At 32.3% G+C, this 26,659-nt stretch overlaps 1 protein-coding gene across 1 annotated transcript; it reads left to right on the top strand.

Annotated features, from left to right (window-relative positions):
• On the top strand, positions 1-26,368 carry LOC134723571 (uncharacterized). The gene is made up of 3 exons (XM_063587150.1): positions 1-497; positions 22,428-22,622; positions 24,543-26,368. Exons 1-3 carry the CDS (start codon positions 53-55, stop codon positions 25,142-25,144), a joined length of 1,242 nt encoding a protein of 413 aa, XP_063443220.1. The 5' UTR covers positions 1-52; the 3' UTR covers positions 25,145-26,368.
• The last annotated feature ends 291 nt before the right edge of the window (positions 26,369-26,659 follow it).

Consider the following 26,659-nt stretch of genomic DNA (forward strand, 5'->3'; position numbering starts at 1 on the left):
CCGTTTCTCACTTTACCGGGACCCCTTTATCTCCCCTGATTTACTGGAAGCAATGGATTCTGACGTGCCGTCCTGCTCTGGAGCCAAAAAACGTCGCAAATCAACAGATCAAATAGACGATCCTGTTTTTGTTGAATTCCACTCGAACGAACCATTGATGGCGTTACTTAACAACAGTGTCTCGGCTTTAAAGAAAAGAAACGAGTTCTCTTTATGTATGCTTAAAATTTCCCATTGTAATGGAATGGCTCCAAAAAACTTCTCAAAAGCTTTTTGCCAAACAGAACGATATAAGTGCACTGATGAAGCTTCTTCATCATCATCTACATTGAGCCCAAAGCATGTTATGTTGTTTTCCATGTCCAGTATCTTTTGTTACGGAGAAGAATTGTTGTGTAGTTTTCTGAAACCAAAAAGTGAGACTTGCCTTCCTCAAAGAAAAGGTGCAAAAATTGCATTATCAAAGCTTTTGTATTTTCTTTCAGAAGAAACTGGCGGTAAGATTTATAAAAATATTCTATGGGCATTACTGGTCCAAGACCAGTTACTATATGAAATTCTTTGTTTTTATCAAATATTTTTTTTCAGGAACATCTGTTGAAAATATTCTTTTAGCATAAACTGATAAAAGCACAGTGTTCTCCCCAGGATTTTTGGATAGCACCATGGTAGCGCGTGACAAGTTCTATAAACGTGTTGACTTTTGTGACGCGTCGCAAAGTTTTTTATGGTGTTTTATTCATAATATGGTTATACCCTTATGAAAGGTTAGTTTTTGCATTCTTTTAATTGTTTTCTTCTTAACCCTGTTCTAAGTTTGACATATTCTGATTAAATAATTGAAAAGCAATAAAGATTTAATATTATTTATTCAAGAATAATAAAACAAGATAAAATACATGTACATAACATATGACAAGCACTAAGGAAAGTTACTATTGTTTTCAAATTTGCAAGTGCTCACTGATTAAAATCTAATTATTCTTTACTTTTCTTAAAACATTTAGGCTTAAGAACTAAAGTTAAAACAATTTCATAAAGTCAATTTAAAGCAAATAAATAACCAGTAAATAAAATTATTTCATTTCACAAGAAGTTTTATTATTATTTAATTTCAATAAAAAAAATACTGGAAAGGCACTGGAAAGGTTTATATTAAAAAGATATATATATTAGAAAGGAAGGAAAGGATACCTTTTTCATCTTGGGTAATAATTTAAAAAAATACTTGAAAGATTTATATTAAAACTAAGAAGGAAGGGATGGATACCTTTCTTATCTTGGGTAATAATTAACCAGGGATTGGTCTTCTGTCAATCACTGTCTATACAAAGTTAATAACAATTCTAAATAACAAGGGATGTTGGTGTGGGGCTTATCGCGCCCTTTATTTTACAATTTTAGTTGGTTTTTCCGCTGGGCTCCAGTCATTATGAGTTTTGATTCCCCATTTTCGGTATCGTATCATATTTATGTCAAGTGAAGCTTTGACCACGTGCTTCATAAAGAATCAAAATATGTATGATCCTTAAAATATATTCTTAATCCAACAATAATTCATCTTAATCCAACAACATTTTGTAATTGTATCACTTCCCCGTGGTGTGTACAACTGTCGGCACTGTTTGTGTACAAAGGTAAATTTGCCGGTGTCACTGGTCAATGCTTGGGTGGTGAGTGAAGCCATAAAATTATAATCTCCAGTCATAAATTAATCCAAAATCAATTAAAACACAAAGGAATTCTGTTACAAGCGATAATCAAGTGATTAAATCCAATCAACAAGTTTCATCGATCACCTGTTGTGCAGCTCAAATAACGCCCGGAATTTTAGACCGCGGATAAAATCCTACCGATTTAACGCTTTTTCGAATACAATGTCCGGAAAAATATAGCACCTCGGTCAAAAATTATAGCACCGCGGCAAGACCAATAGCACCGCGGCCCAGAAATATAGCACCGCGGTGCCGCGGTGCTTTAAGGCCTTGGGGAGAACACTGAAGCAGTTACCAAAAGTTATACTAAACACCATAATCTCGGGCTGCTTTCCATTATGAGGTTCCTACCGACTGTACCAGTCGAACCGGAAATGGAACACGAACCCTAGGTTTGGTTCAATTGGATTGTCTGTTGAGACGAACTAGAAGAACCAAAATAGTCCGCAGTAAATGGTTCAAACCCGGTACAAACCGCATAATGGAAAACACCCTCGGACTTTAAATCATTTTGTAAACCAGTGGACCATAAAATTGGGGTCAAAACTCTAATTTGGCATTAAAATACGGGACCTCACGGTTAATGACGCCATATTGGATAGGGGGCAAATTTTCATACTGGGGGTGAAAACGGTATGAAAAATAGGGGAAAACATCATGGAAACTGAACAGTTGCTTGGAAACACACATAGCTTTTCCCGTAGTTTCATACCATTTCCCCCTCCAGCCAGAAAATCTGCCCCCTATCCAATATGGCGTCATTAACCGTGAAGTCTCGTATTAGAAAGATCGTATATCATGATCATAGGAAACATGTGTAATAAGTGTCAAGTTGATTGGACCAACTTCATTCAAAACTACCTTGACCAAAAACTTTAACCTGACACAAGACAGACTATCATAGGTGGGGCATAATAATGAAAGTTGTGTGAAAGTGTGCTGACTTTTGCATAAAATTTTATGGTTACGAGGACCGGTTACTGTCCCTCAATCATACATGTATGACCATAAATTCACAATTAATATGAATATTCCTGTCATATGCATCTACAGCTGGAAGAGATATACCCAAACATGCCTGAGTACAATGTATGTCAATGAATTTTATAGCTATTCTTCCTTAAATCTGATCTGATCATGAACTGGTCCTTAAGACCATCAAAATACACTGTTTTAAATAGGAGCATAGCATATGATTTTTATTTTTATGCCCCAACTACGATAGTAGAGGGGCATTATGATTTCTGGTCTGTGCGTCCGTCAGTTCGTCCGTCTGTCCCGTGTCAGGTTAAAGTTTTTGGTCAAGGTAGTTTTTGATGAAGTTGGAAGTCCAATCAACTTGAAACTTAGTACACATGTTCCCTATGATATGATCTTTCTAATTTTAATGCCAAATTAGAGTTTTGACCCCAATTTCACGGTCCACTGAACATAGAAAATGATAGTGCAAGTGGGGCATCCGTGTACTATGGACACATTCTTGTTTTAAGCTGTTCACAATTTCACGAAACAAATTTGTTTTCTAGAAAAAACTTTGATATTTCTTGTTTAAAAACAGTAAGTTTTGAAACATCGAGGACATCGGGGGGTGGATGGAGGAATTTTCAAAAGGGGTGGGGGGTGCAAAACATATGTCCCGATACAAATGCATTGATCAGCCAAAATAAAGGGGGGTGCGCACCCCTGGAACCCTGCAGATAATAGCAGTATACCAAAGTTAACAAAAAAAGTAACAAAAAGATGGAATCGCTCTAATATACATGTTCACCCTAGGTTCTGTTCGTAGTAGGTTTGTTTGCCCATGGGTTCTGTTCATCCTGGGTTTGTTCGTGTTATATTTATTTTTCTTATGCAATGATTTTGATTGGATGACATGATGTGTAAAATTCTTTATCTCCCTTTCTGTTTTAACTAAAGGAAGCCAACATTTTGAATTCCGGAACATATTGACATGTAATTTCTCCAATAATACATTGTAAGCCAAAAAAAAAACCTCATATGATATTGCACCTATAACATATCCAAATATGTATGATATCACGTGACTTTGGTGCATTTCAAGCCATCATCTTGTTCTAATATGTCCCATAGAAAATTCATCTATTTAAATCCAAATTTCTCATTATTCTGACCTGTTTTCTGACTTTTGCAGCTATTTCCTTAATATTCAAGTGTAATTCAATTTAGAAATTTTGGTCCTGACAGTTTCAGCTCAGGGCTATTCCAGAAAAAAATGTATGGGGGTGTTGGAAGGCACTTTTTGTCAGCACCCACCACCCAGACAATTGTAATTGACAATCATAGTGCATTAGAGTGTGAAAAGGTGTCCTGATACCCATCACCCATGTATTATTCATATAAAATGCCTTCCAACCCCCCCATACATTTTTTTCTGGAATAGCCCTCACCCAAAGGGCCATGTGAGCTTATGCATTCGTGTAGTCCATTGTCCGTCGTCGTCGTAAACTATTTCAAAGATCTTCTCCTCTGAAACTACTGGGAAAAATACCTCTAAACTTTAACTTAATGGTCCTTATGGTATCTAGTTTATAAATTATGTCCGTTGTTTTGTTCCATTGACAAACATGGGGGCCATAGCTAGAACATAGGGGTCAAATGCATATTTTTGCTTATATTTTATCTCAAAAACTATAGCACTTAGACGGGGTAAAAATGTTCAATAGGTCAAGATCTATGACCCCTGAAATTTTCAGACAAATTGGACAATCCATTGTTGGGTTGCCATAGGGGGGGCCTGGGGGGCCCGTCCCCCCCCTTTCATGGGAAAAATTTGGTTGATTATATAGGGAATCACTGAAGCATGACTGGAGCAGGCCCCTCTTAGGTCAGTTAATGGCCCCCCTTATGAAAAGTTCTGGATCCACTGGTTGCTGCCACTAAAATGGTAATTTTAAGGAAATTTTGCAGTTTTAGGTTATTTTCTTGAATATTATAATAGATAGAAAGAAAATGTAAATAGCAAAAATGTTAAGCAAAGTAAGATCTACAAATATGTTATTTATAATAACCAAAATTGTCAATTGACCCCTTAAGGAGTTATTGCCCTTTTAAAACAATTTTACACAATTTTGTCATATTTGCTAACATTCAAAAATCTTCTGCTCTGAAACTACTGGGCCAAATACTTTGAAATATTAACTTAATGTTCCTTAGGGTATTTTGTGTATAAATTGTATCCAAAATTTTGATCCGTCGACAAACATGGCTGCCATGGCTATAAATAGAACATAGGGGCAAATGCAGATTTTGGCCCATATCTCAGAAACTATAAGCATTTAGAGCAAATCTGACATGAGTTTAGATGTTCATTAGGTCAAGATCTATCACCCCTGAAATTTTCAGAAATAATTGGACAATTCATTGCTGGGTTGCTGCCACTAAAATGGTAATTTTAAGGAAATTTTGCTGTTTTAGATTATTATCTTGAATATTATGATAGATAGAGAGAAAGTGTAAATGGCAAAAATGTTCAGCAAAGTCAGATAGATCTACAAAAAAGTTAAATGACCAAAATTGTCAATTGATCTCTTAAAGAGTTATTGCCCTTTATAAAAGACAATTTAACACAATTTGCTAACATTTAAAAATTTTCTGCTCTGAAATTTATTATTTGGCAAAATACTTTGAAACTTTTAATAACAGTCAGAGCTCAGACATAAATAAGTCTCAATCTGCTATTGACATAAAGAAGTCAAAACATGTATTCATTAAGACTTATCTAAGTAAAAAAATGACAGACTTGTTTAGGTCTATTTATGTTGATGAAAAGACTATCTTACTTGGTACACCACCTATGACAGCAAAAACTTCATCGTCTTGTCTGAGAGTTCACAAGGACTTGAGCTATCTATATTTAATTATATATCTAATTGAACATCATTACTAAACACAGATGTTTTACTTCATTAAGTGTGGTTCCAGGTGGTTGCATTGCAAGGTTAATTAACATTATCTCTGATATTTTAGACTCTCATTCATATTTTTCTTTAGAAGACAAAGCATTGTCAGTCAATGATGTCATTATTTCATTTAGTTGCATGACCTTTTTATAAATATGCGTGGGTCTTGAAGTTAACCAATTTTGGAAACTTATCGACTTCAAGGAGTCCATATTTGCAATTTTTTATTCTGGTCAATTATTTCTTGATTAACAATATTTGACTTATTAAAGTCGTATTTTGTCTTGCATTAAAGGGAGACAAATCTTAAAACTTACAAATTTAGACCTCTATGTGTTAAAAGCAGATTCAGACTTATTTATGTCTGAGCTCTGACTGTTTTTAGTGGAAGAAGACGTCAAGTCTTCTGAAGACTTAAGGGACCGACCCTTGGCATTGAGTCTCTGTATGCCGCATTCATTTCGTGTATTACAATTTCAAAACAACTTAAGATTCCTGACACCGATTTTTACACATGATTAGGCATCTGAATCATTTAATTTGTAAATTATGATTGTAAAACAATCACTATTGTAAATATGACCCTTTTATTTATGTAAATTATTAGATTTCATCTCATCCACATGAACGTGATTTGTTTACTTGTAACAGGATGTTTTAACTGTAGATATTTGTATTACGCATGCGTGAATTTGGTATCGGGACAACTCGCCCTGTTTACAAGTTTGCCCTTGAAGTTACGAATTTGCAATCCTGCAGACAAGAAGATGTTGTTTTTATATAAATAAAAAGGATATATAAAGTGTTGTCTTTATTCATGGTTTTCCTTTGTCATGTGAATTAGATGCCCTTCGTAACATATAATAATATAATAATAATAATAATAATAATAATAATAATAATAATAATAATAATAATAATAATAATAATAATAATAATAATAATAATAATAATAATAATAATAATAATAATAATAATAATAATAATAATAATAATAATAATAATAATAATAATAATAATAATAATAATAATAATAATAATAATAATAATAATAATAATAATAATAATAATAATAATAATAATAATAATAATAATAATAATAATATAATAATAATAATAATAATAAAGCTTTATTTAGAGTCGGTATAAGCAAGCAATTACAAACATAAGCTCTGAAGAGCTTTTAAAACCGACATAACAACAAATAAAACAAAACATACATATCGAGTCATGCACACAACATTAAACATATAAAGCAAGAGTTCAATCAGTATATAAACATGCAGCACAAAAGTTCTTTAAGCATTTTACAAGTTTAACACATACTGGTACATGCAATTATGAGATAAAAACACAAAAGCACAAATGAAATGGTTTGCACATAAAAAGCATAAAAGCACATTAAGTTTCTAAAATTAGCACAAAAGCAGCAGAAGCACTATAGTAAAGATATTAAAATAAATTTGCCATGCTGAAAATAAAGCAACAAAAACAAAAAATAATAAGCAGAGATTAACTGGTTTTGCAGGCAAAGCATTGGCATGAGCTGCCAGACCAAGAATTTATCAAGTTCTTGAATTGATTTAAAGATGATTGCTTACGAAGCTCATCTGGCAGCTCATTCCAAAGCCTAGCACCTGCATACCTGAAAGATTGAAGGCCATATGCAGTTGTTCTTACATGTGGTAGATCTGCTGTATTCTGGTATCTGAAAGAGTAAGTTTTTTCCTTTAAGTGAATCAAATCATGAAGATAAACAGGACAATCTTTATTTATAATTTTGAAAACTTCAATCGCCAAAGATCGCATTCTTCTTACTTTTAAAGATGGTAATTTTGATTTGCAGAGTAGATCTTCATAACTTGCTGAATGGTCTTCGTAGATAAACCTTAGTGCTCTCTCTTGAATTTTCTCTATCTTTTTTGTATTTACCTCCCCACAAAAGTGCCAAACTAGTGGGCAGTAATTAAAGTTGGACATTATGAAAGAATAATAAATTGTTAATTTTCCGAGTTTAGTCAGGTGTTTACCTATTCTTTTTAATACATTTAATTGTTTGGATGCTTTTTTACATATTATAGAGACATGTTCATTGAAATTTAGTTTAAAATCTATTGTTACACCTAGCAGTTTAACGTTATCTTCACACTCTATTTCATTACCTTCTAATTTAAATTTTAGGTTTTTGTCTTTAGTTTTTTTACCTACAGCTATTGCCTGAAATTTTTCTGGATTTGCTTTCATTTTATTTATTGAGAACCAGTTTATCAAAATTTTACTTTCTTCTTCTAAAGTTTTAATTAATTTATCTAAATCGTTATCTGCGTATGAAAGGGTGTTGTCATCTGCATAATTATAGAGTTCACTTTTATGAATAAAATAGAAAATGTCATTTAAAAAAATATTAAATAATGTTGGCCCTAATATTGACCCTTGTGGCACCCCTTTAAACATTGTTTGCCAATAGCTTGAATTAGTACCTACTTTAACACACTGTTTTCTATTAGTTAAATAGCTTTCCAAAAGTTTAAGAGATGAGGCGGACACACCATAAGATTTTAATTTTAGTAGGAGGAGGTCATGGGGTAGGCAGTCAAAAGCCTTGGACAAGTCCATTAATATAGCTGCTACATATTTATTCTGATCTAAAGCCTTTTTCCAATCTTCAATTATTTTTAATAAAGCGGTTTGGCATCCATATCCTTTTAGAAAAGCTGACATACATGTGTTTTCAGGGGTCTCCTCCCGTCCTCCCGTTTAGGAGAAAAAACTCCCGTGTATGAAATATTTCATGAATGAAAATTTTCAGACGCCATATTTGATCATTTCTTACTACTATACGGGTGTAATTGACACCTGTGTTAAATTTTACCTGAACATCAAAGAAGATGTATAATTATATGGCTTCACTTGACAGCTTGGGTGTTAAACATACTGCACGGGTGTCATTCGGTTTATCGAGAGAAATGAGCGTGAAAGAATATCTAACGGCGGTCAAGTATTGAGCGACGATCGTGAAATCTCTGGTAACGGATCGTGAAAGACATTTAATGGGAATTCTAGGTCAGAATCTTTAAAAATATTGCTTAATTTTCAAAACGCGGAACAAATCCGAATAAAAAAATATGTCTGTCAAAATGTTTTAACTTCCCCAACATAACTGTGAAATAAGAAAGAGAAAATATGCAGTACTTTATGAAAAAACACAAAAGGCGCAATGCATGTATATGCAATTAATTACAAATAACACGCTTTTTGTTACTGTAATGGTAATGTTTCAGTTCATCGTTATATATTTGAAATGTAATCTTTGGTGTATCTGATAGTATAGTAAAATTAAGGTATGTTCTCCTCTTAAAAGCATTAATTTGTATATGAAAACCTTGAATTTGTTGAATATCCATCCAACTTGATCGTGAAAGATCAGGCAACGCATTATTTTGATCGTGAAAGATAATGCGTGACCAGTCTTATTACTAGTAATCAGAAATCAGTATTTCTTTTACCATTTGATAAACCTGAAACTGGTTAAAGCCTCTAACTATTTTGATAAGGATGAACATTAAAGCTTTTTTCTTATTCAACGCTTTATCTCGAAAGTTAAAAAACAACAACTAAAACATCTCTAGATAAGTTTGAAAGATTCAGCTCTGAGAATCGGTCAAGTGCAATTCATTTACTAATAGCCAATAATATGGATATGCAACGTTTAAACCAAAATGATATCCATCAAACAAAAAATTACAGAAAAACAGCATCTTTCATGAGTATTTGAGATTGAACGATAACCAACATTTTGTGCAACAGAACTTTCTTAAGTTCTGTATATACAACGCAGATGTGGATTGATTTAACTATATACTATAGACTAAAAAATACCAAATCGAAAATGCTGTAATGTCTTGTCTGCTTTACTTATGATAGTTAATGTTATGGAACGTCTATAATATCAAGGGTTTTACTAGAAGTGTCAAATGCGCATAATGCGCTTAATGTATTTTTGTCCATCATATGAATTAAGCCTTTTCAATTGATTTTTATAGTTCGTTCTTATATTGTACTGTTATACCACTGTCCAAGGTTAGGGGAGGATTGGGATCCCAATAACGTGTCTAACCCCGCCACATTATTAATGTATGTGCCTGTCCAAAGCCAGGAGTCTGTAATTCAGTGGTTGTTGTTTGTTTATGTGTTACATATTTGGTATTCGTCCATTTTTTTTATACAAATAAGGCCTTTAGTTTTCTCGTTTTAATTGTTTTACATTGTCACTAAGGGGGCATGTTATAGCTGACTATGCGGTATAGGCTTTGCTCATTGTTGAAGGCCGTACGGTGACCTATAGTTGTTAATGTATTTGTCACTTTGGTCTCTTGTGGATATTTGTCTCTTTTGCAATCATACCACATTTTTTTTTAAATTATGATTGTCTATGGTTAATAAAAAGAGTGCAAGGTCAGATGAACCATGACATACAGATCTCTACAAATATCCCGTAGACCAAATAAATGTGTTCCGATCCTTACAGTGCCTTAGAAACTGACTAATATAAAAGTTATGCTGGCCAATTAATTCGAAACATAAGGTCAAAAGTATTTGAACCCTGACCGACAGCCAGACATAGACATCTTACTATCATTCAATATATCAAATACAAATGACGGCATTATGGTCATTTATGAAACATGCAAACAGGCATGTACACCATACACGAAATACCATGGCGCTATAGTATACAGGTATATTTTCAAAGGCTAGACATCATAAAACGAGCATTGCCGAATGATGCATGACAATGGGTTCATTGTCAGTTGAAACATTGCAGAAGTCGAAAATATACACCTCACAATCATAACAACAGACACTTATCCTAAAGCTTAACGAATCCGCGATACGGACTTGACCACAAAAATGAATCTTCATCCATGAAATAAGGCAAATTCGGGGTCAGGTGAATTCTGTCTGACGGACATGTAATTGACAGGATCCAATATACCAAATGTGGATATCCTATAACTCGTGATAAGTGAGTACTTCACATGACAATAAAAAGCTTCATCCTACAATCATCCAACTATTTTACATTTCATTTTCTGAAAATATTTATACTTTGAAAAACTTAAACCTATTGAGGATGTTGACCTAAATAGCTTTTCTCAATATCAATAACAAATATTAACTACGATATAATTGAAGAAAAATTTGAACGTCTTCGTAGCATCAGATCTTTTGCGATCCTTTTCATGATCTTCAAAAATACGGTACATGATCTTTCACGATCCAAAAAATCCATTTTTGTGTAAATAGTTATTTATCTTCCAAGTATCATATTATGTTTATACAAAATAACTATAAAAACCATTTGATTAATTCAAATAGAATGCCCTTATTCGTATTAAAGTAGGTTTTCTAGTCGAATTTGTGAAAAAATCATGTTTGTTTACATTTTTTATGTCATTGAAATGTCGAGAAGCAATCTGCCTTTTGTTGTTTTGTAATAACTATGAACTTTTAAAACTGGATATTCTGACATACTGATCATAATGTTGAACTATTTTGACAGACAGTTTTATTTTGTTGTAAATTTGTCTGTGTAATTAATTTAATTAGAATATGTATTGACCTTTCATATGTCTTCTCGATTAAATGTCTTTCACGATCCGTTACCAGAACTTTCACGATCGTCGCTCAATACTTGACCGCCGTTAGATATTCTTTCACGTTCATTTCTCTCGATAAACCGAATGACACCCGTGTACTGGTAATCAACGATGTTTACCTCCGGCTAACTGCCGTTGTGTTATCAAAACGATGTGTATTGGGAATATTGAAATACTTTTTTGTTACTTCCCTTTGTTTTAGCCTGTTTTCAGTTATTTTGCTTTTAAAAATGTAAATTGTAAAAAGACTATAAATGATTAATATTTTAATCAAATAATCATAAAATGATGTTGATTAAATGAATTTAAATGATTTTGGACAAATAAAAAAATTAAAATTTATAAATTATTTTAGCAATCTAGACCTCCTTTCAAGGATTACATTGAAGTTTATATGATAAATTTGTTTCTTTCGGAATTTAGTCAATCCAAAGGTTTAGTAGTTACATTAATTCCTAGTAAAATCTTAAATGTATATGTTAGTATATATTAGATTTTATTGTGTAAGCTAAGAAATAGCAAGACATTTTACACTGTTTTTAAGTCTTTTTATGCTGTCTACAAATATGACTTTCATAATGCTTAAAATCCATGCAGTACTAGTGTTAGTGTATGTTATTTTTTTAATTAATTTACGATGTTGCAAATATACGTGTGGAGCTTATTTCTTTCTTATTTGTCTAAACATTTACAAATGATAAGGAGATGGAGACATGAACAAAATTATATACAGATAAGATATATAAATATAATGATTCATTTGCAAGCAGTGAACAATCATTTGTCAAAAACAAAACAAAACAAGAAACAGATTCTCCTAATTATTTTATTTTATTCAAATAGAGAGACAATAAGGGAACTATAAACATTACAATTTGTTGGAAATTTGAAGAAAAAACACAATTTCTACATCATTTGGTTACATTTACGACAAAATTTATGTCGATAAAAAACATGATGTTTTGACCATTCAGTACTTAATAGATGCATAGTTCTTGGGGAAAAGTTTCATCAAATAATATGAATATAAATGACTTTTTTTGTGCTCATTTTTTACAGTGGGTTGTGATGATCTTCCAGTTAGGTTACCCTCATTTGGAGTGTTGTTCCAAACCTGTTAAAGGTCCATCTTTGTTCATTATTCAAAATTGGAAATTTCAACAAGCATCTAATATTCTTAATCTGGAAAATAAACCCTGGTCTGCCAGCTTCATGTATATTTTTTCTACCGATTTAATATATAACTAGAATCATGCAAAAAGACTTAAGGAAAAGGCATGTAAGTTCATCATACAAATATGACAATTTTTCTAGACAATCCAGATCTTGCAAAATACGTCGCTAAAAATTGTAACCTTTAAAATTGTTGTTGTGCAGTAAAAACCCATATGGGAACAGTCACTTTCAAAAGTTGGCGGGTATGTAACAAGTCTTACTATTTTTATGCTCCATTTATGGGCAATATGTTTTCTAGTCTGTCCGTCCGTCCTGCTTCTGGTTATAAAGTTTACGGTCGAGGTAGTTTTTGATGAAGTTGAAATCCAATCAACTTGAAACTTAGTACACATGTGTTCCTCTTGATATGATCTTCTAAATTTGACTGCCAAATTAAAGATTTTACCTAATTTTCATAGTCAACTGAACTTAGAAAATGATTGTACGGATGGGAAATCCATGTACTTATGACCTTTTCTTGTTTGAAGAAAAAAATACATTTTAACAATTATGGAACAAAGCAGCCTGGGTAAGTGGGGCTGCTTTTATGGTAATTCTAGTTACTTTTTATTCACCTTCTTCCACTTCAGAGCTATCAGCTCTTTGATTAACTGAATGTTCCTTATGTTATTGAGTTTATGAACTATATCTAAAGTTTTGTTCATCAAAAAACATGGCTGCCATGTCTAAAAAAAGAACATAGGGTCAAATGCAGTTTTTGGGAAAAGGCAGCGTTCATGCTGGCTGTCTCCTTATGTGGTTGCACGGATCATGTTCCCTCATTTACCGTATCTGTTCCGTACTTTACAATATATCTAGTGCAGGTCAAACAGATCATATATATCATATTTACGGTTACCTGACAACTTTCATTATAATGCATGCCCTACACGATTTTGAACCTTTATCCCGATTACTGAATCATGATCATAAAAATAGCCCCAAAGTACGATTTTAATCAAATAATCAAATAATTTTTAACCCGTTCATGGTAAAATTCTTCTAAACTGATTAACCAATCAAAATCGGGATTAACTGTAACACACAGCTGATCAATCAAAAGCAAAAAAGCTAATACAATCGTGAATCGAAAGATTGAATGGGATTTTGAAATGAATCTTTTGTCAGAACTCAGAATTGTATAAATTGTACGTCATACTGTTGAACTATTTTCAACTTGCAAATTCGGTATTATCTTTAACATGTTTTCAGCAGCTGAAGCTAAAACAATCGTGAATCGAAGGAATGGACCATTGAATGTGAATTACAAGTGAATCGAAAGAATGAACCATTGAATGAGATTTTGAAATTAATTTTTTGTCAGCAAGCAGAATTGTATAAATCGTTATACAGTTGAACAGGCCCTGTGCCGTATTTGATTGACATACGTTGTTAAATTCACTTCATTGGGGAACTGATTAGATTTTGCAGAATGTAATACAGTCGGAAAGCAAGTCCTTAGAAACGTCCGTTGTTGCTACTTTCATAAGACAACAATGAATCGCATGGATAAGCCCGCCATTCTGATATTACGTTAATTTCGCAGAAAAAAATATTTGGCGGTAAAATTGGATTTTTTTCATTTTTTTTGTTAAAATTTTAATTTTTTGGTCGTATATTGGTATCACATTAACGTTGGCGTCGTCGTCGTCCGAATACTTTTGGTTTTCGCACTATAACTTTAGTTTAAGAAAATAGAAATCTATGAAATTTAAACACAAGGTTTATGACCATCGAAGGCAGGTTGGGATTGATTTTGTAAGTTTTGGTCCCAACAGTTTAGGAATTAGGGGCCAAAAAGGCCCCAAATAAGCATTTTCTTGGTTTTCGCATTATAACTTTAGTTTAAGTAAATAGAAATCTATGAAATTTTGACACAAGGTTTATGACCACAAAAGGCAGGTTGGGATTGATTTTGGGAGTTTTGGTTCTAACTGTTTAGGAATTAGGGGCCAAAAAGGGCCCAAATAAGCATTATTCTTTGTTTTTGCGCAATAATTTTAGTATAAGTGAATAGAAATCAATGAAATTTAAACACAAGGATTTTGACCATAAAAGGAAGGTTGGGATTGATTTTGGGAGTTTTCGTCTCAACAGTTTGGGAATAAGGGGCCCAAAGAGTCCAAAACTAAACTTTGTTTGATTTCATCAAAAATTCAATAATTGCAATTGGGGTTCTTTGATATGCCGAATCTAACTGTGTATGTAGATTCTTTATTTTTGGTCCCGTTTTCAAATTGGTCTACATTAAGCACCAAAGGGTCCAAAATTAAACTTAGTTTGATTTTAACAAAAATTGAATCCTTGGGGTTCTTTGATATGCTGAATCTAAAAATGTACATAGATTTTTGATTATTGACCCGGTTTTCAAGTTGGTCCAAATCATGGTCCAAAATTAAATTTTGTTTGATTTCATCAAAAATTGAATAATTGGGGTTCTTTGATATGCCAAATCTAACTGTGTATGTAGATTCTTTATTTTTGGTCCTGTTTTCAAATTGGTCTACATTAAAGTCCAAAGGGTCCAACATTAAACTAAGTTTGATTTTAACAAAAATTGAATTCTTGGAGTTGTTTGATATGCTGAATCTGAACATGTACTTAGAGTTTTTATTATTGGTCCAGTTTTCAAGTTGGTCCAAATTGCGGTCCAAAATTAAAAGTTGTATGATTTCAGCAAAAATTGAGTCCTAGTTGTTCTTTGATACGCTAAATCTTAACATGTACTTAGATTTTTAATTGTGGGTTGACTTTTCAAGTTGGTCCAAATTGTGGTCCAAAATTATACTAAATGTTTTGTATCAACTAAAATTGAATCCTTGGATATTGGAATACTTCAAAAGGGATTGGTGTTCTTTAATATAGTAAATCTAATCAATATTTAAATTTTAAATATATTGGAAATTTACCAGAGGTGTTAAAAGGATAAATTTGATATAATTTTGTGTATTGACTTTAATCAGGACACTTATTATCTTAGCAGCCTCCTCAGTCAAATAGATAGATAAGAAAGAAAATTTAATTGCCATTTTATATACATATAATTGATTGTAATGATTACTGTTTGTTTGTTCTTTGTGTATGTGTTGATGACAATCCAGATTTGGATTTTTATATCAATAAAATCTTATCTTATCTTATCTAAATGAACTCTAAAGAACTGTCAAAGTAATTGTTTAGTGGTGTTTATCTATGGACATAAAGTCAAGTTATAAAGTTTTCTCTGCAGAACACTTAAAGATTCTGATTAACTTAATCTGTTTCATATTCAAAGATAAAGACTTGTTTAATGTATATTCTGGTCAGTTTTAAGGTTGTTGCTGGATGTGAAAAGTTGGTTACATGTTTGCACTATATAAATATTGTATATGAACTTGATGTTGTATTTTTTTGGAAAAAAATTTATGGGGTCAAATTTTTTAGGGGGGGGGGGTTTCAATTTTAGGATTTCTCACAATTTTTTTGCTATTTCTTTGTCTAAACATATTAACTAAGTATTGCACAACAGCACAGTGTATTGCGCAACAGCAAATTGTATTGCACAACAGCATGAAATCTTCAATTGAAAATAAATTCAAATCATTTAACCAATTTCAAGTTCTTTAACTACATTTATTCTGTGACAGAAAACTATCATGTGTCAAATATTTAATTAAAATCCAAATTCAGCCTCTATCAAGCTTGAATATTGTGTCCTTATTTGCCCAAACTGATCAGGATTGGACCTCTGCGGTCATATCAAGCTGCGCTCGGCCAAGAACATTTTTTTGTTTGCGTCAAAGAAAATATTTCAAATCTGATTAAATATCAGATGTCTCCCGCTATATAGACCCTTTAGAAACCTCTTAATAAACAGAATTCCATAGGAAAGACATTCTATGACATTGTAGTTTTTAGTCTCCCACATTGATGTCAACAAGTTGATGTTCTGAAGTCACAAGTGTGTATCAGTACACATGCAAGATTTTAAAATATAAGTGTATGTCATCACAGTTTTTTTTGAAATATTATGGCAATTGTTCAGCAGGGAGTTTATATTGTGGATTTATTCTCCTTGAAAAAAATTGAAGCAAAGGTAAGACATTTTAAATATATCTTAGAACTTGTACTTTTATATGGCCCTTAAATTAAAAAGAATCTAAAAATGTACGAGCCAGTTAGTTTTACAAAAGAATCTTTCAATGAAGATTGTTCAAATGTAAGCACAAATCATTTGATTTTCGGGGGGGGGGGGGGGGGGGGGGGGGGGGGCAGGGGATTTTATATCAAGACAGTTTTTTTTTAACCATGCAAACCAAGCAAGATTTTTTTTGTCTCGCCTGCGACTTTTGTCCCAAAAAGCGAGACTTAGGGATAGTGTTAAGGCGAAGGCGATGGCGGCATTAGCTCTTGACTAAAAGCTTAATATTTCAGAAGGTAGAAGACCTGGATACTTCATACTTTGTATATAGATGCCTCATGTTACGAACTGTCCGTCTGTCATATGACCATTGGCCTAATTGACCTCATTTTCATGGTTCAGTGACTACTTGAAAAAAAAGTTAAAAATTTTTGCAATGTGAATTTCTCACTTATTATAAGTAATAGGATAACTATATTTGGTGTGTGCGTACCTTGCAAGGTTCTCATGTCTGTCAGTCAGTTTTCACTTGACCTCGACCTCATTTCATGGATCAGTGAACAAGGTTAAGTTTACAGGGTTAAGTCCATATCTCAGAAACTATATGCAATAGGTCTTGTATATTTGGTGTGTGGAATGATTGTAAGGTGTACATGTCCAACTGGCAGGTGTCATCTGACCTTGACCTCATTTTCATGGTTCAGTGGTCAAAGTTAAATTTTTGTGTTTTGGTCTATTTTGCAGATACTATTAGCATTTAGTCAATTATATTTGGTGTATGGAATGATTGTAAGGTGTACATGTCCAACTGACAGGTGTCATCTGACCTTGACCTCATTTTCATGGTTCAGTGGTCAAAGTTAAATTTTTGTGTTTTGCTAACTTTTAAAAATCTTTTCCTCTGAATCTACTGAACCAATTTCAACAAAACTTAAGGTGAATGATCATTAGGGTGTCTAGAATAAAGTTGGTGTTTTATTTTCTGTTTCCTTAAAAAAGATGGCTGTCATGGCTAAAAGTAGAACATTGGGTAAAATGCAGTTTTTATACGACCGCAAATTTTGAAAAAATTTTCGTCGTATATTGCTATCACGTTGGCGTCGTCGTCGTCGTCGTCGTCGTCGTCGTCGTCGTCGTCCGAATACTTTTAGTTTTCGCACTCTAACTTTAGTAAAAGTGAATATAAATCTATAAAATTTTATCACAAGGTTTATGACCACAAAAGGAAGGTTGGTATTGATTTTGGGAGTTTTGGTCCCAACATTTTAGGAATTGGGGGCCAAAAAGGGCCCAAATAAGCATTTTCTTGGTTTTCGCACTATAACTTTAGTTTAAGTTAATATAAATCTATGAAATTTTGACAAAAGGTTTATGACCACAAAAGAAAGGTTGGGATTGATTTTGGGAGTTTTGGTCACAACAGTTTAGGAATTAGGGGCCAAAAAGGGACCCAAATAAGCATTTTTCTTGGTTTTCGCACCATAACTTTAGTATAAGTAAATAGAAATCTATGAAATTTAAACACAAGGTTTATGACCATAAAAGGAAGGTTGGTAATGATTTTGGGTGTTTTGGTCCCAACAGTTTAGGAACAAGGGGCCCAAAGGGTCCAAAATGAAACTTTGTTTGATTTCATCAAAATTGAATAATTGGGGTTCTTTGATATGCCGAATCCAACTGTGTATGTAGATTTTTAACTTTTGTCCCTTTTTCAAATTGGTCTACATTAAGGTCCAAAGGGTCCAAAATTAAACTTCGTTTGATTTTGACAAAAAATTAATCGTTTGGGTTCTTTGATATGCTGAATCTAAAAATGTACTTAGATTCTTGATTATCGGCCCAGTTTTCAAGTTGGTCCAAATCGGGGTCCAAAATTAAACTTTGTTTGATTGCATCAAAAATTGAATAAATGGGGTTCTTTGATATGCCAAATCTAACTGTGTATGTAGATTCCTAATTTTTGGTCTTGTTTTCAAATTGGTCTACATTAAAGTCCAAAGGGTCCAAAATTAAACTTAGTTTGATTTTAACAAAAATTGAAATCTTGGGGTTCTTTGATATGCTGAATCCAAACATGTACTTAGATTTTTGATTATGGGCCCAGTATTCAAGTTGGTCCAAATCAGGATCTAAAATTATTATATTAAGTTTTGTGCAATAGCAAGTCTTTTCAATTGCACGGTATTGCGCAATGGCAAGAAATATCTTATTGCAAAATATTGTGAAATAGCAATTTTGTTTTTAATAAGAGTTATCTTTCTTTGTCCAGAATAGTAAGCTAGAAATATCTAATTGTAAGAATTTTTTTTATTTGGAGTTATCTTTCTTTGTCCAGAATCAACTTAAATCTTTGTTATATATACAATATACAATGTATATTCACTTTTTACTACCAACTGATAAATTAAAATAATCTTTACCATTCAGTGATAACAAGCAGTTTTTTTTACATCTTAATATTTTATGATGTATTTAAATGAGTCGTTATTGTTGCAAACTCCATTAGAAATTTTAATTGAGATTAGTTTTGGAATAAGGGAAAGGGGGATGTGATTAAAAAAATTGGGTTCAATTTTCTCATTTGAAATTTCATAAATAAAAAGAAAATTTCTTCAAACATTTTTTTAAGAGGATTAATATTCAACAGCATAGTGAATTGCTCTAAGAGAAAACAAAAAAATTAAGTTCATTAGAACACATTAATTCTGTGTCAGAAACCTATGCTGTGTCAACTATTTAATCACAATCCAAATTTAGAGCTGAATCCAGCTTGAATGTTGTGTCCATATTTGCCCCAACCGTTCAGGGTTCAACATCTGCGGTCGTATAAAGCTACGCCCTGCGGAGCATCTGGTTTGCTTATATCTCAAAAACTAAAGCATTTAGAGCAAATCTGACTTAGGTGAATTTGTTCATTAGTTCAAGATCTATCAGCCCTGAAATTTTCAGAGGAATCAAACAACCCATTGTTGGGTTGCTGCCACTTAATTGGTAATTTTAAGGAAATTTTGCAGTTTTTGGTCATTATCTTGAATATTATTATAGATAAAGAGAAACTGTTAACAGCAAAACTGTTCAGCAAAGTAAGATCTACAAATAAGTCAATAATACCAAAATTGTCATTGACCTTTTAAGGAGTTATTGCCCTTTGAATATATTTTACTCAATTTGTTTACTTGTTAGCTTACTTTAAAAAAATCCTCTCCCTTGAAACTGCTGAATAAATTTCAGCCAAACTCAGACTGAATGAGTTTCAGAGTATCTAGTATAAATTTTATATTTATTTCCTTGTACATCAAGAAACATAGCCTGTATGGCTAAAATAGAATATAGGGGTAAAATGCATTTTTTTGCTTTTGAAGAAGATATTACCAGATTCAAGAATATTTATTTATATTGAAAAGCCAAAATAATCATTGATGAAAGATTTAAGCAAATAATTTAAGGTGAGCGATTCAGGCTCTTGAGAGCCTCTTGTTTGTGTTTTGGTCTATTTCTCATATACTATTGGCATCCAGTCAATTATATTTGGTGTATGGAATGTTTGTAACTGTAAACTGTGCATGTCTGTCTGGCAATAATCATCTGACCTTGACCTCATTTTTAGCTCACCTTTCCTAAAAGGACATGTGAGCCTTTGCTATCACTTGGCGTCCGTCGTCGTCATCCGTCGTCGTCATCAACTATTTCAAAGATCATCTCCTCTGAAACTACTGAACCAATTACAACCAAATTTAAGCTGAATGATCCTTAGGGTATCTAGAATAAAGTTTGTGTTTTATTTTCCATTTCATCAAAAAAAATGGCCAGCATGGCTAAAAATAGAACATAGGGGTAAAATGCAGTTTTTGGCTTATATCTCAAAAACTAAAGCATTTAGAGCAAATCTGACATGGGTTAAAAATGTTCATTATGTCAAGATCTATCAGCAACGAGCATGTGTTGATTGTGCCAGGAATCCCTATCCCACAACATAGAATTTCACTTTTAAGAGACACTTTTACCATTTTTAATTAGTTTATTGAACATTGAGATATTTTCGATATTCCCGGACTACTCTGACATGATTGTTAAATATAGTTACATCTAAAGCCACAAAAAATACAATTGCTCTCAGTGATCAGTAATGATGTAGTCAGAGAAGGCATGACTTCGATCATCCGCTAGAAGGCACAACGCAATTTTCATAAATTCTGACTCAATCTGCCAAGGGTGAAGAGGAGGGGCACCGGATCGTAATCCTTGGCTAGCGAAGATGGATGACTGTCAGCAGGGGGACATTGTTTAACATAGGACTCTATGGGTAAAACATACAAATGTTCAAATAAGCTTATCAAAGCCAGGTGAGCGATCCAGGCTCTCATGAGCCTCTAGTTTCATTTGCATTTGAAGCATTTGCATTTGCATTTCAATTTCTTTTGATTTTAAAGCATCAACCCAGAAAATTTTAATTAGTTCCAAAGCATCCTGATCCATAATATCCTCTTCTACCAAATTTGTAACTTTTATGTTTCGAACTTCAAATTTCAACATTGAACATTTAACTTCTTATTCTAAATGTTTGCCTAACGCTAACAATTCAGACTTTTTCAGTGCCACCAGCAATTCCCTATTTGGATTCTCCATAAAGTTCTTTGCAGATAAACTTATAGTCATACTAGTTGTGATATGAAAAAAACTCATGGTTGTGATATGAAAAAACTCATGGTTGTGATATGAAACAATTAATTTAAACTTTGATCACTTTGTTTATTCTAAGTGAAATATTTGTGATCCCAGACAAGCCCCCAATTTCTGCTACATGTATGTGAAGTTTTTATAATAATATACTACAGAAAGACAATCTGATTAATTTCTAATATTTATTTTAAAACGAAACAATTTACAACAAATATTTATCAAGTTATGAATAATGTACATTGTAAGGACTGGCCTGAATATCAAAAGAATGTACTTGAATAATTAATATTCCTTTCTTCCAAGATGCTATATTCCAAGATGTACTTTTATTTTCAATTAAGCTTGTGTTTATAAGTCCAAGAAGTGATATCACTAAATATGTATATATCCAAAAATTTCCAAACATCCAATGATGAATCCTTAGTATCCCAATTAATCCATTACATGAAAGATACAGTAAACTCAGGCCGTCAGCCTTGTATAGGGTTTGAGCGTCATGCATGACCACAACTATTTGTTCATATAAAATTTACTACAAAGTATAAAAAATAAATGATTCACAGGTTTGTCTACAACAAACTTGTATTTATATAAAGTTATTAATAGAATGATGTAACAATAGACTGAGTTTTCTATAGAATATTATTATAAACATACTGAATTTAATATTAGATATAATTTACAAGACAAATACATAACATTATTTACATTTATTGCTCCTTTTTTTTTAAGAAGACTTAAATTGTGAATATTTTGAATAGCTATCACATTTGTTTTCTACCGAAAGCAAAACAATTATGAGTTCCTAGTTTACACCAATTCTTGGTTTAAGACCCTGAAAATATGTTTACCTGCGTCTGAAAGTGTACTCTTTGTGGGCATCTTGAAAAGCCATTTCCTGTTGTTATTTTAGTCATAAGGGAAAACCAATTAACTTCAGGGGGTTTAATGATTGCTCCCTTAGGTGATTACTTCTGAGATATCTTTTAAAATATTATAGAATATGACAAGATTGTACAATAACTAGCATTCATCTGATTCATTTGCAATATTAATTTTAGAAAGAACTGTGTGATGCATACTAATGTACACTGAAATTCATTTCTTTTAATTTCAGCTGCTGAAAAGGCTTTTGCAGAGGAAGACCGGAAGTTGACAGAGGCAGAATGGGCAGTTGTTTTAGCTCATCACCTGTTTTCAAAACTGTCTGTTTCATCATATTATCTTATTGACAAGGGGTACAGCAAATATGCAAGATGTCCATGTGGTTGTGACGGAATTTTAACCGGGGACTATGGGGACACAAGCATAGGTATTGGAGATTATTCTAGTAACCGTATATTTTATTTAGAGTTAAGTGATACATTTACATGTACAATGTAATACCTCAATAATATTTTTTTTTAAAATGCGTTTGTATATTGCTATCATATTGTGGTCGGAAGACATATTGGTTTCTTGACAATAACTTTAGTTTAGTGAATGGATCCCTATGAAATTTAACCAAAAGGTTCAATACCACAGAAGGAAGGTTGTGATTGCTTTTGGAGGTGATGGTTCCAACTGTTTATAGCAATAAGGGGCCCAAATCAAACATTTTTCTAGTTTTTGGACAATAACTTGTGAAATAATTTTTTGAATGCTCTGAAATTTTACCACAAAGTTCAATATTTTTTTCGTATCCAGCTAACTCGGCAGAGCACATTTTTAAAGCAGTGCATTTATGTCATGGTGTAACTAACATTTTGTTAACCCGATGTTGATTACCTGATATAGAGTGCACACATGTTTCATTGTTTTTTTTTCATCTGTGACTTCTGTTGCAGAAAGTGAGCCTATATGGATAATGAGGCAGCAGCTTTAGCTCATTACCTAAGAAATTTCAGAAGGTAGACAACCTTGTTGCTTCATGTGTAGAACTATTAGTCAGAAAGTAGTATAATTATTTGAGACAAAATGGTTCCTGTGCATTGCTATTACTTTTGAAATATTTAGAATATTTTTGTATTTTCTGCTACCTGGAGGCTTGTCATGTGCTTATGAAGAAAAGAATTTCTTCTCTTCAACTTTCGAACCCCTTTGCATTTCATTTATGAAACTAATGATGATTCCCCCATATGCTCATTGATATCCTGGTAAAATTTACATCACAATTTTTTTGCTGCATTCATGCACATATATATATTCTTTTTAAACGTGTACTGAAGTTCTTGTTTTTTTTTCACAAAATATATAGATACATATGTATATGTAAACTGTAAAAAAATGGTTTTATTTCCAAGCCAAGGAATTATACCTTCACCAAATGACAACAAACATTCCTCAAGCAGTTGATGATGTTTCTGCAAGTTAACTTTTTATATGATTTGCTTTTATACTATTTATATGCAATGTTTTGCATTACAACATAATGCTTTTAAAAATGCTACTAGTTAAACAAATAGGAGAATTTAAGGTGTCACAATACAAAGATTTTTTCCCTACAATCACTAACCTTTAAAATGCTGTAACTTTATTTAGAATGCATAAACATTAATAAAAGAGGTATATATAGATAGATAAAAGATTAATCTTTTAAATGAATGCAATATTTTTATTATGCAATTATTATGTAATTAGTGGCAAATTATTGGTCAGTTCACTTGAATGAATTTAGCTCTGTCATCTCTTTAACTATACTGAAAATTGTAACGTAATCTTAATCAACACATTATGGGCTTCAAAAGGGTGTCTCAAAATGTCCCTATGGTATGCCATTCTCTCATAAATCACTAATTAGTGTAAACATCCTAACCACATAAAAGAAGATAATGTTTGAATATGTGTAAAATTTGTTCTATACATTCTATTTGAAATCTGAGACACCTTTTGTAGATAATGGCCATAGGAACAACATATAACAAAATCAGCCCTCTAGGGATACCTATGCAGAAGCTAATTTCAATTGAAAGTGGAAATTTCATGAAAAATATTTAAGGCACAGTTAACATTATAATTGATTACATAATTGTAGCATACTACTAACATTGCATTAATTTGAGAGAGTAATCTGTTAGCTATCCATAACTACCACATTTATAAATTTTCAAGCAATATTAAGAAAGTTACAGCATTTTAAAACTTGGGAGTTGTCAAGTTGTTGGAGTTATGAAATCTTTGTATTGTGCTACCTTAAAGGAAGTTAGTATAGGTGGTGTTTGTTATAGATTGCTTTTCAAGTTTTGTTTTACAGGTTGTCCTGAAGTTTGGCATGGTTTTGTTGATCTCATGATGGGCATGATTGGCATAAATATAGCAACCATTGAACCAGATTCACCTGGTGGGTCAGGAAACCGTTCTTCAATAGAAGTAAAAATTGAAAATACAGATTTGAAATCTAATAAGGAGCAAATGATAGCACAGTCCATTGTATTTTCATTTCTGCAACAAAAACTGCATCCTGAGTTTGTAAACCATTTAATTCCAAGCATTGGTATATCAAAAGAGATGTTAGTTATATACTACTATGATTGTAAAAATGATGTACTTATTGAAAGTTCTCAGATGCCTTACATTCAAGATGAAAAACTGTGTATTCCGACCATAGTTGCTTTGTGGTTAGCATTGAATTTCAAGTACTTTTGTTCTGGTATAACCAAGGGCATGAATAACTCCAGTTACAAAGCAGGCTTCTTTAAACAAGTTGATGAAAAATTAAATCTGTATATGAATGTTAATATGCCATGTGGTAAGCACTATTCAAAGGAGGATAATACCTGGACATGGTTAGGAAAGCCAATAGAAGATGAACCTGCAGAAAAAGTCAAAGATATCAATAAGTTAGAACCTTGGTGAAATTTCTCATTTAGACAAAAACTTAATGTACACCATTGATCTTCTTTTTCCTGCCTAATCAACATCTTCTTTACCAATCAAAGAACAATACTTTATTTTGGATCTTCTTCAAGTGTTGTTGTCTATGTCTGCAGTAGTAAATAAAAGTTTCAGGTCAAAAGATTGATGAACATATGTTTTCCTACTTAAGGCACTCTTGCAAAACGAGGATATCTTCAATCAAGATGATTTTTAATGCAACTGCTCACATTTTCATGTGAAAAAAATGTGACATAAGTCGCCACTTTGTGTTTAAAGACCCTGACACTTCATTGTTAACAAATCGTAAATGGTAGATTCCATTTGAATGGGTAAAAACCAGAACCTGATTGGCAGGTCTAAAAACAGGAAAGTTATTTTTTTATACATTTTTAAAACTCTATAAAACTTAAACTAAAATCTGTATATATATATATATATCATGTATATAGCAAAGAAGTGATTTTTATTAACTTTATTGGTATATTTATTTGAAATATGTGATGTTGTATCTAGGCAATATTTTTTAGGGAAAATATTGATTTAAGTTGAAATGATAGAGCATTATTTTGAGTTGGAATTTACTCTTGTCCACTTACTGTATAACTTGAAAACAGCAAGTGATAAACACACCTGGTCTTCAGTTATGATCACAGTACCATTAAACTATTTAAATGAGGGTGAGTCCCCTGGGTAACCCCCCACCACTTGTAATTTGAGAATGTTCTTAATATCTTGTAAATGGTTGTGATCCCCACCCCTATTTAAACCATATATATTCTTGTTTGGGACAATAAAACTTTGGCAAATGAAATATAGCGCGAGTCCCTTGGGTCTTGACTTCTTAAGACTGGAGTTTGATGTGTCTTAAATTTTCATGAAATTAACCGAAATTTGAATTGTAAAGTTAAGTATTAAATTTACAAGCACTTCTTTGTTTCATTGTAAAGTTTATTTCATTGTCTTTTTGAAAATGTTAAGTTTTAAGAAATCAGTAACCGTTAACCCAAAAATAATTTTACTACTGGTGATTAACATTTTGAGATAAAAAGTATATATGTTCTCATATTATTCATCTAAATATTATTTTATTGTTAACAATCTGTGTCAGAGATTCAGGACACTCCATTCACTATATTCTTGTTTTTCAATAAACTGACCGACAGCACTCATAGTGCTTTCATTAATAGGTACACCATCAGATGATCAAGATATTTCAATTTTTTTTAACCAACATTGACATAAAAATAGAACATTTGCAAAAATCAGTAAATTGCAAGTTACTATTCATATTCAATTTTACCACACGGTTTCATACCACAAAAGAAAGTTTCTGAATGGGAGTTATCTGGTTATGGCCGTAACTATTTAAGAAAAAGGGACCAACAACAAGCATTTTTCTTTTTCTTAGACAATAACTGATTAATAAATGTTTGGATCTGTACCTAATTGTACAACAAGTTTCCATATGACAAAGGAAAGGTTGGGAATTTCTTT

Source organism: Mytilus trossulus, chromosome 1 (assembly GCF_036588685.1).
Source record: "Mytilus trossulus isolate FHL-02 chromosome 1, PNRI_Mtr1.1.1.hap1, whole genome shotgun sequence".
In the NCBI taxonomy this organism is placed as follows: Eukaryota; Metazoa; Mollusca; class Bivalvia; order Mytilida; family Mytilidae; genus Mytilus; species Mytilus trossulus.